The 14,573-nt window shown below is 51.5% G+C and overlaps 3 protein-coding genes across 3 annotated transcripts; all 3 read right to left on the bottom strand.

The window, feature by feature from the left end:
* Window positions 1–486: 486 nt before the first annotated feature.
* LENEP (lens epithelial protein) lies at window positions 487–1,273 on the bottom strand. The gene is made up of 2 exons (XM_028131469.2): window positions 904–1,273; window positions 487–816 (listed from the first exon to the last, which is right to left on the bottom strand). Exon 1 carries the CDS (start codon window positions 1,112–1,114, stop codon window positions 929–931), a length of 186 nt encoding a protein of 61 aa, XP_027987270.2. The 5' UTR covers window positions 1,115–1,273; the 3' UTR covers window positions 487–816; window positions 904–928.
* A 294-nt stretch (window positions 1,274–1,567) lies between these two features.
* On the bottom strand, window positions 1,568–7,602 carry FLAD1 (flavin adenine dinucleotide synthetase 1). The gene is made up of 8 exons (XM_054712069.1): window positions 7,536–7,602; window positions 6,864–7,088; window positions 4,279–5,023; window positions 3,447–3,594; window positions 2,941–3,039; window positions 2,668–2,857; window positions 1,881–1,954; window positions 1,568–1,780 (listed from the first exon to the last, which is right to left on the bottom strand). Exons 2-8 carry the CDS (start codon window positions 6,942–6,944, stop codon window positions 1,645–1,647), a joined length of 1,473 nt encoding a protein of 490 aa, XP_054568044.1. The 5' UTR covers window positions 6,945–7,088; window positions 7,536–7,602; the 3' UTR covers window positions 1,568–1,644.
* A 2,045-nt stretch (window positions 7,603–9,647) lies between these two features.
* CKS1B (CDC28 protein kinase regulatory subunit 1B) lies at window positions 9,648–13,502 on the bottom strand. Its single transcript, XM_008155738.3, has 3 exons — window positions 13,371–13,502; window positions 10,992–11,119; window positions 9,648–10,161 (listed from the first exon to the last, which is right to left on the bottom strand). Exons 1-3 carry the CDS (start codon window positions 13,427–13,429, stop codon window positions 10,112–10,114), a joined length of 237 nt encoding a protein of 78 aa, XP_008153960.1. The 5' UTR covers window positions 13,430–13,502; the 3' UTR covers window positions 9,648–10,111.
* Window positions 13,503–14,573: the final 1,071 nt, after the last annotated feature.

The following is a 14,573-nucleotide window of genomic DNA, read 5'->3' as shown; positions in this document are numbered from 1 at the left end:
CGCTGGGAGTAATTCTGGGAAAGCAGGTGGTGGTGGCTGCCGGGGAGGGGAAGCCGATTCTGCTGCTCTGGCTGTGTGTGTCCTGTGATGAGCCTGAGGGGCCAATGGCAGCTTTGTGAGCTGGAGGAACAGGGCCCTTACTTCCTCCGTGAGCTGGACCAGCATCAGCCCAGGGCTTTCTCCGAGACCCTCAGAGGCAGGAGCTGGCCAGACCAGGCCTTCTATTGGAGTTCCCATCCTAACACACAGGGCCTCACAGAAGACCCCGCCCAAGCCGGACCCCTCCCTACCCACAGGTTGGGAGGAGCTGGGCTTTTCCACCCTACCCACTCAGCCCCTCGTGAGTCAGGAAACCTGGCTTTCCGCCTCAGTCCCATCTAGGACAACCTCCTTCCCTCCCTGCTCAGCCCCCTGGCTCCGAGTCCCTGGCAGTGCTTTTTCTGACATGCAGAACTTGTAGGCCCAAGGCCTATTTATTATGTATGTAGCTCAGGGGTTCTCAAACAGAGATGTTAGGGGGCAGCCCCTTCCTGGCACTCAGAGGATATGGTAAGGTCAGCCATCTGGGCCGGTGGGCGCACTGTGCCAGGCTTGGAGAAGTGCCAGGTCCCGCTGCAGTCTCATGAGGGTCCTAGCCAGCAGGCCAAGGTCCCGCGCACCAGAGGCGGGGGCTGGAAATGGAGGCCCGGAGATGAGGCGGGTCTGACACAGATGGCACCGACCCAAAGCTGGATCCACACTTCACTCCTCGTGTGTGGCCCATCCTTGGTCACACGCAGCTGGCCCTGGGAGTCTTGATGGGGGTGGAGCTTGGCACTAAAGAGAATAGAAAGCTGAGAGACAGTCTCTGCCACAGCAGCAGCAGCGGCCATGCCTCCTGTCGGTCTGTCCTGCCTTGCTCACCTGAAAGAGGCGTTTCCTGCTGCCATTAATCCAGCAGCTCCTTGACACACCAGCAGCAGAGGAGGACGTAGGCAACCGCCCTCAGGGTGCGCTGCAGGCCCTCCCACCTGGTGCCCATCTTTACAACAGGCACCCAGAGCCCAGCGTCTCGCAGGGCCCCTCTGGGGGAGAAAGGCAGCGCCTGGGCCAGGGGCTGTGTCCGGGCCTGCATGTGGGCAGCAGCTGTGAGGAAGGGTGTGGGAGCTGCCCCTGGCACCTTTTATCAACACTGTCCCCACCCCCCCAGGCCTCATGACTACAGGGACAAAGGCCCCAGGGTCTAACACGGGGAAGGTTCTGGGCCCGAGAATGGGCTGAGTCAGCCCCTATGCACAGCCATGAAGGAGGGGTGGGGTTAGGAGGAGGAGGAGGAGCTGGCCACTCCATCTTTCATCCTCCACAGCCAGGCCAGCTCAGCTTCCCTCCCTCCAGCCTGAGCCTAGAAACCTTGGGTGCCCTGCCTGGTTGCTGGTACCCCCAAGTGGTTGGCACAACTCCCCGCTTCTGCCCCCTGGTGGTTGGCATTCAGTCAGAATCACCAACAAGAGCGCCTTTCCAGCCTCAGGGGCCTGGCCCACGCTGCTCTCCCCATCCCCGTGGGAGCAGGAAGACACAGGCACAGGAGAGGAGGCACCGTTTATTGAGAGGTTACACCCCCGGGCAGCCTCCTCCTTCCTCTTCTGGAGTGGGCAGGCGTGGCGGTCACATGCGGGAGTTCCGTTCTTCGTCTTCATTCTCAAGTAGGTAGGCTGGCCGGTAGGTGGGCTGCCCTCCCGGGCCCAGGTACTTCAGGGCCGGGTTCCGCACCGTGTTCTCCCGGCTCCCCAGGGACGTGTAGCTGGAGCCAGGAGAACAGAGGGCGAGTGTGTGGTGAGCCGGCTCCCCCTATCTCGGCACCTACACGTTTCTCCACACCCATGCCCTCCCCACACCCTTACCCTCGGTCATACAGGATGCAGTATGGGACAAACAGCTGACGCAGGAAGTCCCAGATGTCTCTGTAGGTCCAGTCCTGGGAGGGCAGAGTCAGAGAAGAGTCACCAATGCTGCCCTCTCCCACTCTGCCCTCTGCTGCCTGGGGAGGGGCCCGGTCAGGGTTCCTCTGCTCCCTTGGCCTCCGAGGGCCTGTTATCTGATTGGCCGGTACGTCTCGCTCTGTGTAAGCCAAGCGATGAGAGAGAGAAGTCTTCATCCTGTCCCTCTCCACTCCCAACCCACCCTCCGCGGGCAGGTCAGCTCCAGAGGACAGGAAGGGCTATGTCTGGGGAAGCCAGCTGTCCCGCAGAACTTGCTGCAGCGACGAACTGTTCTCTTGCTGTGCTGCCTAATGTGGTGGGCACTCCACGGTGGCTAGTGCAACTGAAGAACTACTTCTGAATTGTGTTTAATTTTTAAAGCTGAGATGCAATTCACATGCCACCGAAATTCATCCTTTTCAGATGTCCAATTCAGTCATGTGTACTTCATGCTTTGAGTGTAAGCAGATGGCTAACGGTGACCATATTGGACAGCACAGGTCTAAGTCACTGTTCTGTCTGTAGCAAAAAGCACAATGCCTGCCACGGAATGAGTGCTCAATAAATATTGGTCGAAAGGCTGAACGAACAAATAGCACAGCCTTCCTTGGATGATGGGGCCCCTTCCTCCAAGCCCCAGGCTCCAATGTCCCTACCTCAGGCAGCCGGGGTGCACTGACTGACAGGGGGCAGGGACTGAAGGCATTACCAGCAGCGGGTTGATGCGCATGAACGAGGGCCAGCCTGGGTCGGTGGGGCTGAAGGGATGGAGGCTGCAGGAGGAGGGGTCCGTGCGGCGGGTGCCCATCAGGGCAGCCTCCAGCTGGGGGTGCTGTGCCCGCAGCTGGCTCAGGGCCTGCTTCATCTCGCCCTCGGCCTCCAGCACCCGCAGATTGTACCTGAGGAAGGAAGAGGGCTGGGGGGGTCACAAATGGGCTTCTCCAAACCCCTCGTGGAGCCCAAACCTTCAGGCCCCTAGTACCTCTTGATGGTGTCCTGTAGAAACTGCTCCAGCTCAGGGAAAGGGGAGATGGTGCGGATATATAGGATCTGGAGGGGTTCTTGAGTGTCAGGGCATTTCCTGGGGGAGAGGGGGAGAAAAACCACAGGCTGGCCAGCAAAGGCAGGGGAATGCACTGTTCTCCTTGGCTCCTGGGATGCACACCCTTTCCTTGTCTTTCCCATCCATCAGAACCTGCTTCCTCCAGGAAGCCCACTCTGATCTCTCACCTCTCAAACCTGGGGCACACACCCCTGTTTCAGGTGGGTAAATCTCACCTCCTCAACAGAACCAGGACCTTCCACATCCGGGGCCCGGCCGGTGGCAGATGCTCAATAAATAAGGTGGAATGGAACTGAGAGGTCACTATGACTTACTGCCGCCCAGACACCACTTTTCCCTTCCGCTTCCCGGGATGGGGAGCTAGAACACGGGGCGGAGCAGGGATCTTGGTTTCTCGGGGCCTTGTCTCCGGGGGAGAGGCTCACCTCTGCACAGCGGCATGGACGAGGTGCAGGAGGGCCGTGCAGTCCTTGCCCCCATTGAAGCCCACGCAGAGCTGGGTGAGCCTGTACCGAGCCAGGGCGGTCTCAATGGTCTGCAGGGCGCCTGCCACCTTTTTCCCTAGAGAGGACCCTGCCGGACAGGTAGGGAAGAGGCCATTACCCATCTCGTGTGACACCTATGGCCGTCAAAGGGTAGTGGCAACCATGATGCCCTTGCTTAAAACCCTTCAATATTTTCCCAGCGTTTCTAGGATCAAGTCCAGATTCCTTCATGCTGCCTACTAGGCCGGCAGAGTGCTCCCTGCCTGCCATTCAGCCGCATCGCCTCTCAGCGTCTCCCGCTCCGGGATCCTGGTTTCTTTCCGCTCTCCTAAACCTCCTCTGGACCTCTCTCATACTGTGTGCTCCGCCGGCTCCTGGTCTGGCCAAATGCTCCGTGTCATGCAGCTTACACATCACTTGCCCAGAGAAGCCTTCTCTGACCTCAGATTGAGGCTGATCTCCTTGCCGTGCAGCCCCCCTCACACTGACATGTCACGCATAATTATCTGTTTAAAGTTTACCTTTCCTGTTAAACTGCTTGTCCATGGAGTGGGTGTCCATCTGTCCTGTTGCGCTATCTCCCCAACACCCAGCACAGTGCTGGTGAAAGTGGGTACTCACTCAATACTTATTGGAGGAATGAATGAATCGTCATCTTCTACCTTCTCCTGGATTTTTGGGAGCCTCCAAAAGCCCCTGCTTTCCTGAGACCTAGGGTGGCACCTGTGGTTTGGTACCTGTGCCCGTCCCCCCACCCGCCGGAGGCCCCTACCTGACTTGGCGAGTTTGTAAACAGCCTCACTGGCCTGCTCCATGGCATTGGGTACGTAGGGGACCAGTGATCCCGGAGGCAGACGTGCGGTCAGGTAGGCCAGGCATTCCTCCAGGGGCTCTTCTTCCTGGGAGTCCAGTGTCACCTTCACCTGATAGTAGTTGCTGCCCCAGTCAGGGTAGGAACCCAGGCCAAGCCTGCGTCCAAAGTGGGCCTGGGCCTCAGCCAGGATGGGGGCGATGGAGGCCTCGTCAGCGGCCACATACAGCTCCCGCAGGTGGAACTGGACAGCTGCGTTTTGAAATAGTCCCTTCAGGCCCTCCAGCACCCGCCGCAGCAGCTCTGGAATGCCTGGGAAGAGGTAGACGTTGCGGACCGAGACCAGTGGGAATTTGAAGGGGCGGCCAGTGTGAGGGTCTGTGCCGTAATGCAGGCGGGCAGAGGAGGGCACCAGCGACAGCTTCTCCCAGCCCTGCTTTCCTAGGGCTTTGATGGCGGCCTGCAGCTCAGGGTGTGGCTTGAGCTCATCCCCAAAGGCCTGTGCTGCTGCCTCAAAGGTCACATCATCATGGGTGGGACCAATGCCCCCTGCCGTGAGGACATGAGTGAAGCGGCTGGAAAAAGAGGTGATCTCAGCAGCAATGGTGGCTACCTCATCGGGGACAACAGAGACTCGGCACACCTGGACCCCCAGGGAGCGCAGTGTCCGGCACAGGAAGTAGGTGTTGGTGTCCTGAGTGTGTCCCTGGGAGGTTGGAGATGGGGAAGGTGAGCGTCAGTGCCGTGGGATGAAGGGCAAAGGGGGCAGGGATGAAAGCTGCATCTGCCTGATGATGGGGCACTCCGCTCTCTGGGGGATACCACCTCAGGCTGCCAAGAATTCTGGACTGAGCACCAGAGCGAGAAGATCCATGTTTAGTCAGGGATGATGTGCTATATCTTGGGCCTCCTTCTCTGCACTGTGACCTTGACCTCATCTATGTTTATGAATTCAATGATCAATCCCATGTGACAACTGCTCTACTTCCTCGCCAACCCGGTCAGTCTCAGTCCCCTGGCATCAAATGCCTATTGGGCATCTTCACCCTAACCCTGGCTGTTAATAGCATCCCCAGACACTGTCCACAGCCAGTCAGGCCCTTCATGCTGTCAACTCCACTTCTGAAATATGTCCCCATCTGCTCTCTTCTCCCTGTCCCAACTGCCACCAAGCAGGTCTTTGGCACCTTTCACCTGAATAGTTGCAACAGCCTCCTGGCCAGGCTCCCAGCTCCAGCCACAGTGCTCTGCCTGGTGCCTCCTGAATACCCTTCCTAATGTGTTACTGTGATTGCATCACTCTTGGACTCAAAAGCCATTTGTTGTTTCCAACCATATACAGAATAAAGTTCAAATTCTTTTGCAGAATATTTGAGGCTGTCTATGCCATCTCCACTATTGTTCTACAGAGGTTAGTGGTTAAGTGGTTGCTCTGGAGTGAGAATCAAGTCCATTTAGCACTTCTTAGCTGTGTTACTTTGGGCAAGTTTCTCAATCTCTCTGAGCCTTAGTCTCATAGTATATTAATTAAGACTTATAGCCCTGGCCAGTTTGGCTCAGTGGATATAGAGTGTTGGCCTGTGGACTCAGGGGTCCTGGGTTCGATTCCGGTCAAGGGCACATGCCCGGGTTGCGGGCTCAGTCTCCAGTGTGTGTTTGTGTAGGGGGGGGGGGGGGTGCGCGGTGCAGAAGGCAGCCGGTTGGTGATTCTCCCTCATCACTGATGTTTCTATCTCTCTCTCCCTTCCTCTCTGATATCAATAAATATATATATAGCCCTAGCCGGTTTGGCTCAGTGGATAGAGTGCCGGCCTAGGAACTGAAAGGTCCCAGATTCGATTCCGGTCAAGGGCACATGCCCAGGTTGTGGGCTTGATCCCCAGTAGGGGGCTTGCAGGAGGCAGCCGATCAAGGTTCTCTCTCATCATTGATGTTTCTCTCTTTCTCTCTCTCTCCTTCCTCTCTGAAATCAATACAAATATGTTAAAAGATGGCTTATATAAAAGTACCAATGTCATGGGGTTGTTGTGAGGATTAGTAAAATCACATATATGATGTAATAAGCTTACTGCCAGGTCCTAGTAAGCATTCAAAAAATAGGGATCACTATTACTATCACAAACCTGATGCCTACCATGACTTCCCTGATTATTCAGAAGGGGTTTCTCTCTTCTCATACTTTTCTTCTATCCCACCCACTCTGCTGCGTGCCTTGGCTCATTCCTCAATTAGGTTGGATTTAACTTTTAAATAATACATGCACCTATACTTCCTTTACATGCTGACTCCTTGTCATTTCTGTAAAGCTCCTCATCCCTATACCATACTGCTAGGCAAACTGTAGAAACTTTGCTGTAAGCTTTTCAACGGAATAATTAATTGAAAGAATGAGGGTCACTTTTCCTCCACCACTCTGGACTCACTCCAGAATCCTAGGGCAGCAAGGGGACCCCCACCCTGGTTCACCCTCCTTCAACACAATGTGGAGCAGACTCTTAAGGACAGGAGAACGCCCCGCCCGCCCCCCTCTGCTGTCCCAGACACACCTTGAGGATCTCATCTCCAACAATGATGATGCCCGCCGTCACGTTGCGCCCTGGGGGAGGTGCAGAGGCCCTAGATGCCATGGTCCTGCCTTCTCTGCCCCTCTGCAAGGCCCTCCAGTAGCCACCCAGACCCCCAAATAGGGGGCGCAAGCACGGGAGTCCCGCCAGATCTAAAGGGCACTGGGGGCCATAGCTTGGGAACAGGGGGTCCGGGGTCGAGGCAACCTGGAGGAGCCAGAAAGGAAAATGGGGGAGAGCAGGAGGGCATGGTTTTCCTCACCAGGCCCTTGACAACTGACTCCTTTATTCCTGCCTCTTTAGTAAACATGTTCTCAAAATCCAGCCCATGCCTCTTTTAAATGTTTTCTAAGCTTGGCTCTAGTCTTAAAATGTCCTGCTCCAGCTACCACTTTAAAGGTGTTGTGTCTGCCGAGCTCAGTTCCTCGGGTCTGCTCTATCTTGGGCAACTACACCTTTAAATGTCTCTTCCCTTTGGGGCACCTGTCTCTTTAAATGTCTATCTGCTCCTGGGACTTGGGCCCTTTAAATACGTTCCCTTCCTCCACCCAGACCAGAACTCAGCCGTCTTCTGCAGGCTTCCGCACCCTTTCTAGCCCGAATCCCACCTCTTCCCACCACTCTTCTGACAGCTGAATTCTCTCAGGTTCTCACCTGCTTCAGCCCCTTCACCAGGTCTTTCCCTCTCTCCTCTCCTCTTGTCCCAGGACAGCTTCCGTACTCACAGTCCCACCTCAGAGCCACACTTAACTCATTTTAATTGGTCCTTTTGGCTGTCGCTCAGACTACCTTCACGTGTTCATTGGTCAAGTCGACTGTCACTCGCGAGCCTTAGCCAGCGGGCGGGAGCAGTGCTGGGTTGTTATTAGCGACAACCACGTGGTCACCCTTTGCCCGGAAATGTGGAGGCCGGGCTCAGGGGGTGGTGGTGGGGATGAGGAGGGGCCGGGCGGGAGGGCTGGGGTGCGAAAGGAGTGGTGGTTGGAGATGCTCTAAGGATTTTGAGGTGCTTTCTGCTGTTAGAAATAAAGGGAGGCTTGACTTTAACCTTTGTTTTGTATTCAGATTCTCTCGTGTGCACGGCTGTTTTCATTAGCCATAACCCTATTATTGGCTGGGGTCAGGAGCTGCTACTGGTGTTGGAAGGGATTTTATATTATAGCAGATGGAGGGACATCAGAACAGTTGTCAGCATTGCCTGTGAGGTAGGAAGATCTTGGAGGTGCGCTTTTAGTGTGTAGGACTTTCATTTGTCTCTGATATAAACAATAAAGCTAATTATTTAAGCCTCATTGACAAGACAGAGCTTTGCCCCACCTTGCTCCAGATGGTGCTTAGTTTAAGCATCACCTGTTATTGCTCTTGCAAGTACAAGTGATGGCAGTGCCCACGTTGTACTCCTCTCCTTACTCTCATTCAATTGCCTATGGTCTAAGTGTTCATCAAACCCTAATGTTCTTACTATTTGTCTGGTGATCTTGGGTGGGGACTGAGATCTGTATTTAACAAGTTCTCAGTCATGATGATGCTACTGGTCTGTAGACTTTTTTTGTATAAGGTTTAGAATCCATTCATCATTTGGAAGACTGCTGAACCACACCTGGCCGGCCTCATATGACTCCTAAAAACCCTTTAAGGTAGATATGATGTCTGTTTTACAGATGGGCAACAGGCTCAGAAAGGTGAAGGGATGCCACACAAAATAAAGTGAATGGTAGAACCAAGCTTCTAGACCATTCTTTCTCAAGTAAGCTCTAAAAAAATAAAGCCCCACTTGCCTAATGACATAAGCCATGTGCTTTATTATCTTGATGATTAATAAAGGTGATATTTTGGAGGTAACCCACCCCCCCACCCCCCTTAAAAAAAACAACACAACCCATTCAAACATCAGCTCTGGTCCAATCCTTTATCAGTGGCTTCTCAAGCTAAGCATGCACCAGAATCACCTGGAAAGCTTGTTAAAATGTCGCTGGGTCCAACCACCCTTGTTTCTGATTCAGTTAAGTCTAGGGTGGAGCCCAAGAATGTACATTTCTAATGAGTTTCCAGATGATGTTGATGCTTCCGGTCCAGGGACTACACTTGTACTGCTCTTGGAACAAACTGACGGAAGACAGGGAAAAGGTGGTAGATTGATCTCCCTTACTTAGCACTGTTATTTTTAAAAGTATGATTTAGTGAAATGTTTTCTTGAACAGCTAGTTTCCTGTTTTCTCAAAAGTTAGTGCTGTAACTACCTGCATAGGAATGCTGGAAATTCCCACATCCAGGCCACACTCCAGGCCAATTAAGTCAACACCTTTAGGAATGATTTACAAATCAGTACTTTTAAAGCTACCCAGGGGATTCCAATGCTCAGCCCAAGTGAGAACTACTGAAAACTCCCAACCAATGTGCACTACCAGCCTCTGGCTGATGGGTCTCCCCGCTTACCCTTGTGTACCCTTCAAATACTGGGGCTATATTAAAGGCAGCATCCCTGACTGTGGGAAACAGTTCACTTGTTTTGATGAGATGATGTTATCCCTATACAACCTCTTCCTTTGGCCAGTAGTTAGATCAAAATATATTTCAGTCCATGTCCGACAGCATGTCTGCTTTTAAGATTAGATTAAAAAAACAGTTACCTGACTGTTGAAATAAACCTCATTATCAGCAAAGCTGAGCTTCATTATCTAACTGAAGGGCGTATAATTAGAACCATATATTGAATGTGATGCTCACCCCGAGAGGGGGAAAAACCTTGACAAGCAGAGAATTAGATTATAAAAAAAATTCCTCTTTAATCAAGGCTTTTAACATGAAATAGAGTTCTTGAATAAAATGGAAAGTTTCCAATACATTGAAACATAAATCCCCATACATACACCTGGCAGGAAAACAAAACAAAACAGCAAATGTACACAATCCCTGTTACAGCCCTGGTCTCATTCTGATGCTTCCTCCATCGGCCACGTGTGTTCTGCTGGGTACAGAACTCATCATGGTTTCAGGGGTCACACGCAGCTGGGGCTGCAGCCCTCAGAGCACTCCTCTGGCTGGCAGTGCTGCTGCCGGCTCTGCTTAAGTAGCAAAGCAGTCACCAGCACATTTCAAACAGTGTATTTTAAACATCCTTTAAATAGCAAAGTGAGAAACAAGAAGGCAACATAATGTTATCAGAAAGCTGTTAGCAAGTGAGGACAGCTGAGTAGAGCTAGAGGCTGAAAAGTGGCTCGCCAGCTTCATTACTTTGGCTTCTTGGGCAGCGGCCTCCGGAACAGCAAGATGTGAGGTTCTGGAAGAGTGAGTGAAATCTAAGAGACAAACTAACACCAGTCTATGCACCCTCTATAGGGTATCCCGCTCCCATTTCCCAGCGATCACCCACTCGGACCCTGATAACTAAATTAAGATTTAAGCATATGGCTTTAGAAGCAGACCCATAAGCCTGGCCTGTCTGCCAAGTATACAATTGTTAATATCAGTTATTCTGTTTGTGAAGCCCCAGGGTGTCCTTTATTAGTTTTGCTTGACAGCTTGGTGTCTGGTGCCTTATCAGGAAATATATTTTCCGTGGCTTATTTGGAACACATCCAAGAATTCTTTCTGATGGACAATGAAGTAGGGACCATAATCTCTCCCAGAGTATATGTGGCCTTAAAAAGAGAGTACCCGCCGAAACCGGTTTGGCTCAGTGGATAGAGTGTCAGCCTGCGGACTGAAAGGTCCCAGGTTCGATTCCGGTCAAGGGCATGTACCTTGGTTGCGGGCACATCCCCAGTAGGGGGTGTGCAGGAGGCAGCTGATTGATGTTTCTCTCTCATCGATGTTTCCAACTCTCTATCCCTCTCTCTTCCTCTCTGTAAAAAATCAATAAAATATAAATAAAAATAAAAAAAGAGTACCCTCTGAGTGAATTAGATACTAAAGGTTTTTCAGGAACAGCTTGTCTCTGAACTTCCTATATACGTCACTCTATTTTTGGTCACTCCAATTTTTCTAGATGACGGGTGGGGTAAGAAACCGGTGAACCACCCCCACCTTCCCCTTATTTCTTTGGGTTATGTGACCTATCATTTCCTCAGTGGAACAGCCCTACATGGTTCTTTCAGCCATTGCACTGACCTGGTTCATGGATCATATAATGGACCCACCCCTGACTCTGCTGAACACCAAGATTCCTCCATTCAGATTCAGACATCAAATGGGTTTTAGGGACCAGCTTGGCTATGTCCTTGGGCAACATGACATGCCTGTAACAGAAACATGGGAAGGTAGGGAATTTGTCAGTACTGGGTACAGTCTGTTAGGCAAGTGCCTGCATACAAAGCCAAGAGACAAAAGAAAAGAGAAACGAGTTTCTGATGGCAGGGAGTTAATCTTATTGTGGGATACAGGCAGCTAGAAATAAAGGCCAACTTATGTAAATCCTCACTAAGGTATATTTAAAAGTACAAATTAATAACTCAAGTGAACAAGCACCTAAATTTCAGGCACTGTTGATACATTGCCTCTGCCTTCCTGGAGCTTAGTCTCCTAGTTGATGATCCTAAAACAATACACAGTACACATGGGATTAATAATAATTAAAAGTGGTTTTGAACAGGATTGGTATGGAAGAGAAGTGATTTTTGTGAAGAAGAAAGGCCTAGTATGTAGTGCTACGTGCAAGAGCCAGCACAAAGGATGAAATAATGTCAGTGCCTTAGCCTTTAAAATCTATTCTTCATTTCATTTTCCTGACTCTGAAGGGATGTGCCATGAGACTTCTTTTGGGAAACTTCCTGCTTTCTTAACCAAGGATAAGTCTCTTCATGGCCAAGAAATTATTACTCTTACTCTAATTTGAATTGGGCTAACCCAGATAGACTTTATCATGATAAATGAAAATGTAGCCAAAATTGGTTTGGCTCAGTGGGTAGAGTGTCGGCCTGCGGACTGAAAGGTCCTAGGTTCGATTCCGGTCAAGGGCATGTACCTCGGTTGCGGGCACATCCCCAGTAGGGGTTGTGCAGGAGGCAGCAGCTGATCAATGTTTCTCTCTCATCGATGTTTCTAACTCCCTCTCCCTTCCTCTCTGTAAAAAAATCAATAAAATATATTTTAAAAAAAGAAAATGTACTAGTAACAGATTTTTTTTTCTAAAGAATCTGTTCTTGTCTAAATGTCTGAAAATAGCTAATAGTCTAACAAGCCCCTGGCACAAAGACTAGCTTCAATAACTAATTAGACAAAAAACAAAACAAACCAAACCCCCCACCAAAACACAAAAGCTTTTCTTAAACCTAAATACCACTGCCAAGATTACATCTTCAAGGGTGAAACTAGTGCCTTCTCCTCCCTGGCCCTACCAAATGCTACAAGCACATCGTTTTAGTTAGCTCAGTTCAGATGTGCAAGGAAACAGCTGAGGAAAAGGAAGTTAATTGGGTCCAAGCATGGCCTGGGGTCTTTTCCCACGGACCTGGCATAAAGACGATTAACATATTTGTAAGCACAGGCGGAGCTCTCCAGCCAGAGGGTCCAGAGGCCTGTGCTAGACTGGAGAAGAAACACAAGCAAGTTTCCATTTCATGGTCTTCGATTGAGAAGACAAGCTACAAACCAGGAAGTTGTTTTAAGTATCACACTTAATACAGTTAGTGGAAGGCCGACATTTGTAGAACCCCTTCCGATTTTTTACTCTAGTACTGAGTTTAGGATGTATCAAATGCAGACTCTGTAGAAATTCCTTTCTTCACCATCCTTGGCAAGTCGTATGTGCTCCCATCACAAACTGTTCGTATCTATATCATACCAATGATCACCTTCTTTCTGAAGTCTGTCAGTATCTCCACGGATTATTTTAGGTTTGTTGAAAGCAGACACCATGCTTACCCTTGTACTTCAGTAGAATCTATAAACACTCCATTATTGTTTCCTAAACGAACCCCCTTCAAATATTTGAAGGGTATCGACTGGGTCCATGTTAAGCCTTTTCTCAATGTTCCTGGCCAGTTTTATTCCATTCCAGTCCCTCGAAGCCCCCCTCCCAATACAAGCCGGACAACCACGCCCTTTTTTTCAGGAATTAATGAGGGACACTCGCTCTGTATTGACCCGAGGAAAATTCGAGCCCCGCCTTTACCACCTTTTCCCAGTAGGTTCCGTGTTTTACGGTGTTGCCGTGATACCAGCTGTCTTAAGAAGGCACGTTCAACGGGCTCAATGAAGTTTAGAATGACCCGGGAACCCCAAGGGGTGAAGGTGGTCTGCGGGCTAACACTCTAACCACGCCCACCTGCACCTCCCCCAAGGGGGCTCACGCCAGATTCCGTCCTGTTACTTTCACACGCGTCGCCTACCTTCGCGCATGCGCTTTACGCCCTCAACTACCCCCCCACCCCGTCCCGTTAATCTGCTGCGCACGCGCCCATTCTGTCTTTTCAGTCCTAGTTACTAACTCCTCGTGCCCTCACTTATCAAAGCTCACCCCCTCGTTATGGCCCCCACGCCGGCACTAACCGGTACTCGAACTCCTCATCGTCGTATTTGTCCGAATAGTAAATTTGTTTGTGCGACATGATCGCTCTGCCTGAGATCGTCAGCCCCGCGCCGCCAACCTCCAAACAACTCCCAGCAGCACGCGCTCCCACCCACTTTGGCCTCACTTTCAAACACGCCGCCTGCACTTTCTATTGGTCCCTTCGATCTAAGGCGGGACAACTCCGTCTCCAAGCCTCCTATTGGCTTATATTTGCTTCTCGTCGAGCCCTTATTGGAGCGCACTTGTTACGTTTCTCAAGGACGAGCTTAGGTAAAAAATAGGCCTCTTATTGGCTAGAACTGCTCTGTGCGCGTTCCCGCACTGCTATTGGCTGATTCAGGAAAGTGGGACGGGTGAAGGAGGGACGGTGGGGTAGAGGGTCAGGGGTTAGCGAGGCCGGAAGTGAGTGCAATAAAGTTTCTCCAGGGAGGCCTTCCCGGGGAGAAAGTTGGAGCAGCGACCTAAGGAGGCACTGGCGTGATCCAGAACCAAATCATCCCGCGGTGCGGTGCGGAGACTCCATGAGGCCCTGGTGAGTTGGGACTTTTTTTTTCCCCTTAGGTGACCCACTCGTCCACCCCGGAACCCCTCTCCCGGGACCCTACTTCCGGTCTTCATTCATAAGCCCCGCCCCCTAGGACCCCCTCCCCGGAAGTCCCACCTCCCAGCCTCGGGGGGCTTTGTATCCCTGAACCCTGACTTGTTTTCTAGTTATTGTCCCTGACCCCACCCTGTCGCCCAGCTTCCCTGGAAGTCCCACCCCTAGACATGCTTTCAAGCGCTGCTACACGAAACGGCACGTTCGTGCTTCCCATTCCCCGAAACTCCGCCTCGGCGCGACGATTCTCGGCTAGCTGACTGCTGCCTACCAAAAAGTCTTATCTCCCGAAAGGGCAGAACCCTGCCCCAAGAGCTAGTGTTCGAAGTCGCGAAACCACGCCTTTCTAGGGGCTCGGCCCTTCTAGATGTCCCGCCCCTTCCTTAATCCACGTCGGATTGTCCAGAAGCCTGGCCTCCTAGAAGTCTCCAAAACACGGTCGTAGGACTGCCCTCCCTCGGGAGATTGATCCTTGTGGAACCCAGGTCTTCGCCTCAGAAGCTTCGTCTTCAACCCCAGACACTCCCATCTGCTCATGTTTCCCTGTTCTTTTTCTCTCTGGGGCTTTGGGCCCAGTTTTCCT

The sequence above is a fragment of the Eptesicus fuscus genome, chromosome 22 (assembly GCF_027574615.1).
Source record: "Eptesicus fuscus isolate TK198812 chromosome 22, DD_ASM_mEF_20220401, whole genome shotgun sequence".
Taxonomy (NCBI): Eukaryota; Metazoa; Chordata; class Mammalia; order Chiroptera; family Vespertilionidae; genus Eptesicus; species Eptesicus fuscus.
This window is presented reverse-complemented; position numbering and strand designations above follow the sequence as displayed.

Bases quoted from the DNA above. Each gene is read 5' to 3' on its own strand.
- LENEP (XM_028131469.2), bottom strand. From the start codon at position 1,114: ATGCAGGCCCGGACACAGCCCCTGGCCCAGGCGCTGCCTTTCTCCCCC.
- FLAD1 (XM_054712069.1), bottom strand. From the start codon at position 6,944: ATGGCATCTAGGGCCTCTGCACCTCCCCCAGGGCGCAACGTGACGGCG. The intron at 5,024-6,863 runs GTGTGTCTGGGA...CCAACCTCCCAG, and splicing joins TTGGAGATGAGATCCTCAAG to GGACACACTCAGGACACCAA. The intron at 2,858-2,940 runs GTACTAGGGGCC...TTCCTTCCTCAG, and splicing joins CTACAGGACACCATCAAGAG to GTACAATCTGCGGGTGCTGG.
- CKS1B (XM_008155738.3), bottom strand. From the start codon at position 13,429: ATGTCGCACAAACAAATTTACTATTCGGACAAATACGACGATGAGGAG. The intron at 11,120-13,370 runs GTTAGTGCCGGC...TTTCTGTTACAG, and splicing joins GATGAGGAGTTCGAGTACCG to GCATGTCATGTTGCCCAAGG. The intron at 10,162-10,991 runs GTCAGTGCAATG...TCACTCTTCCAG, and splicing joins TTATATGATCCATGAACCAG to AACCTCACATCTTGCTGTTC.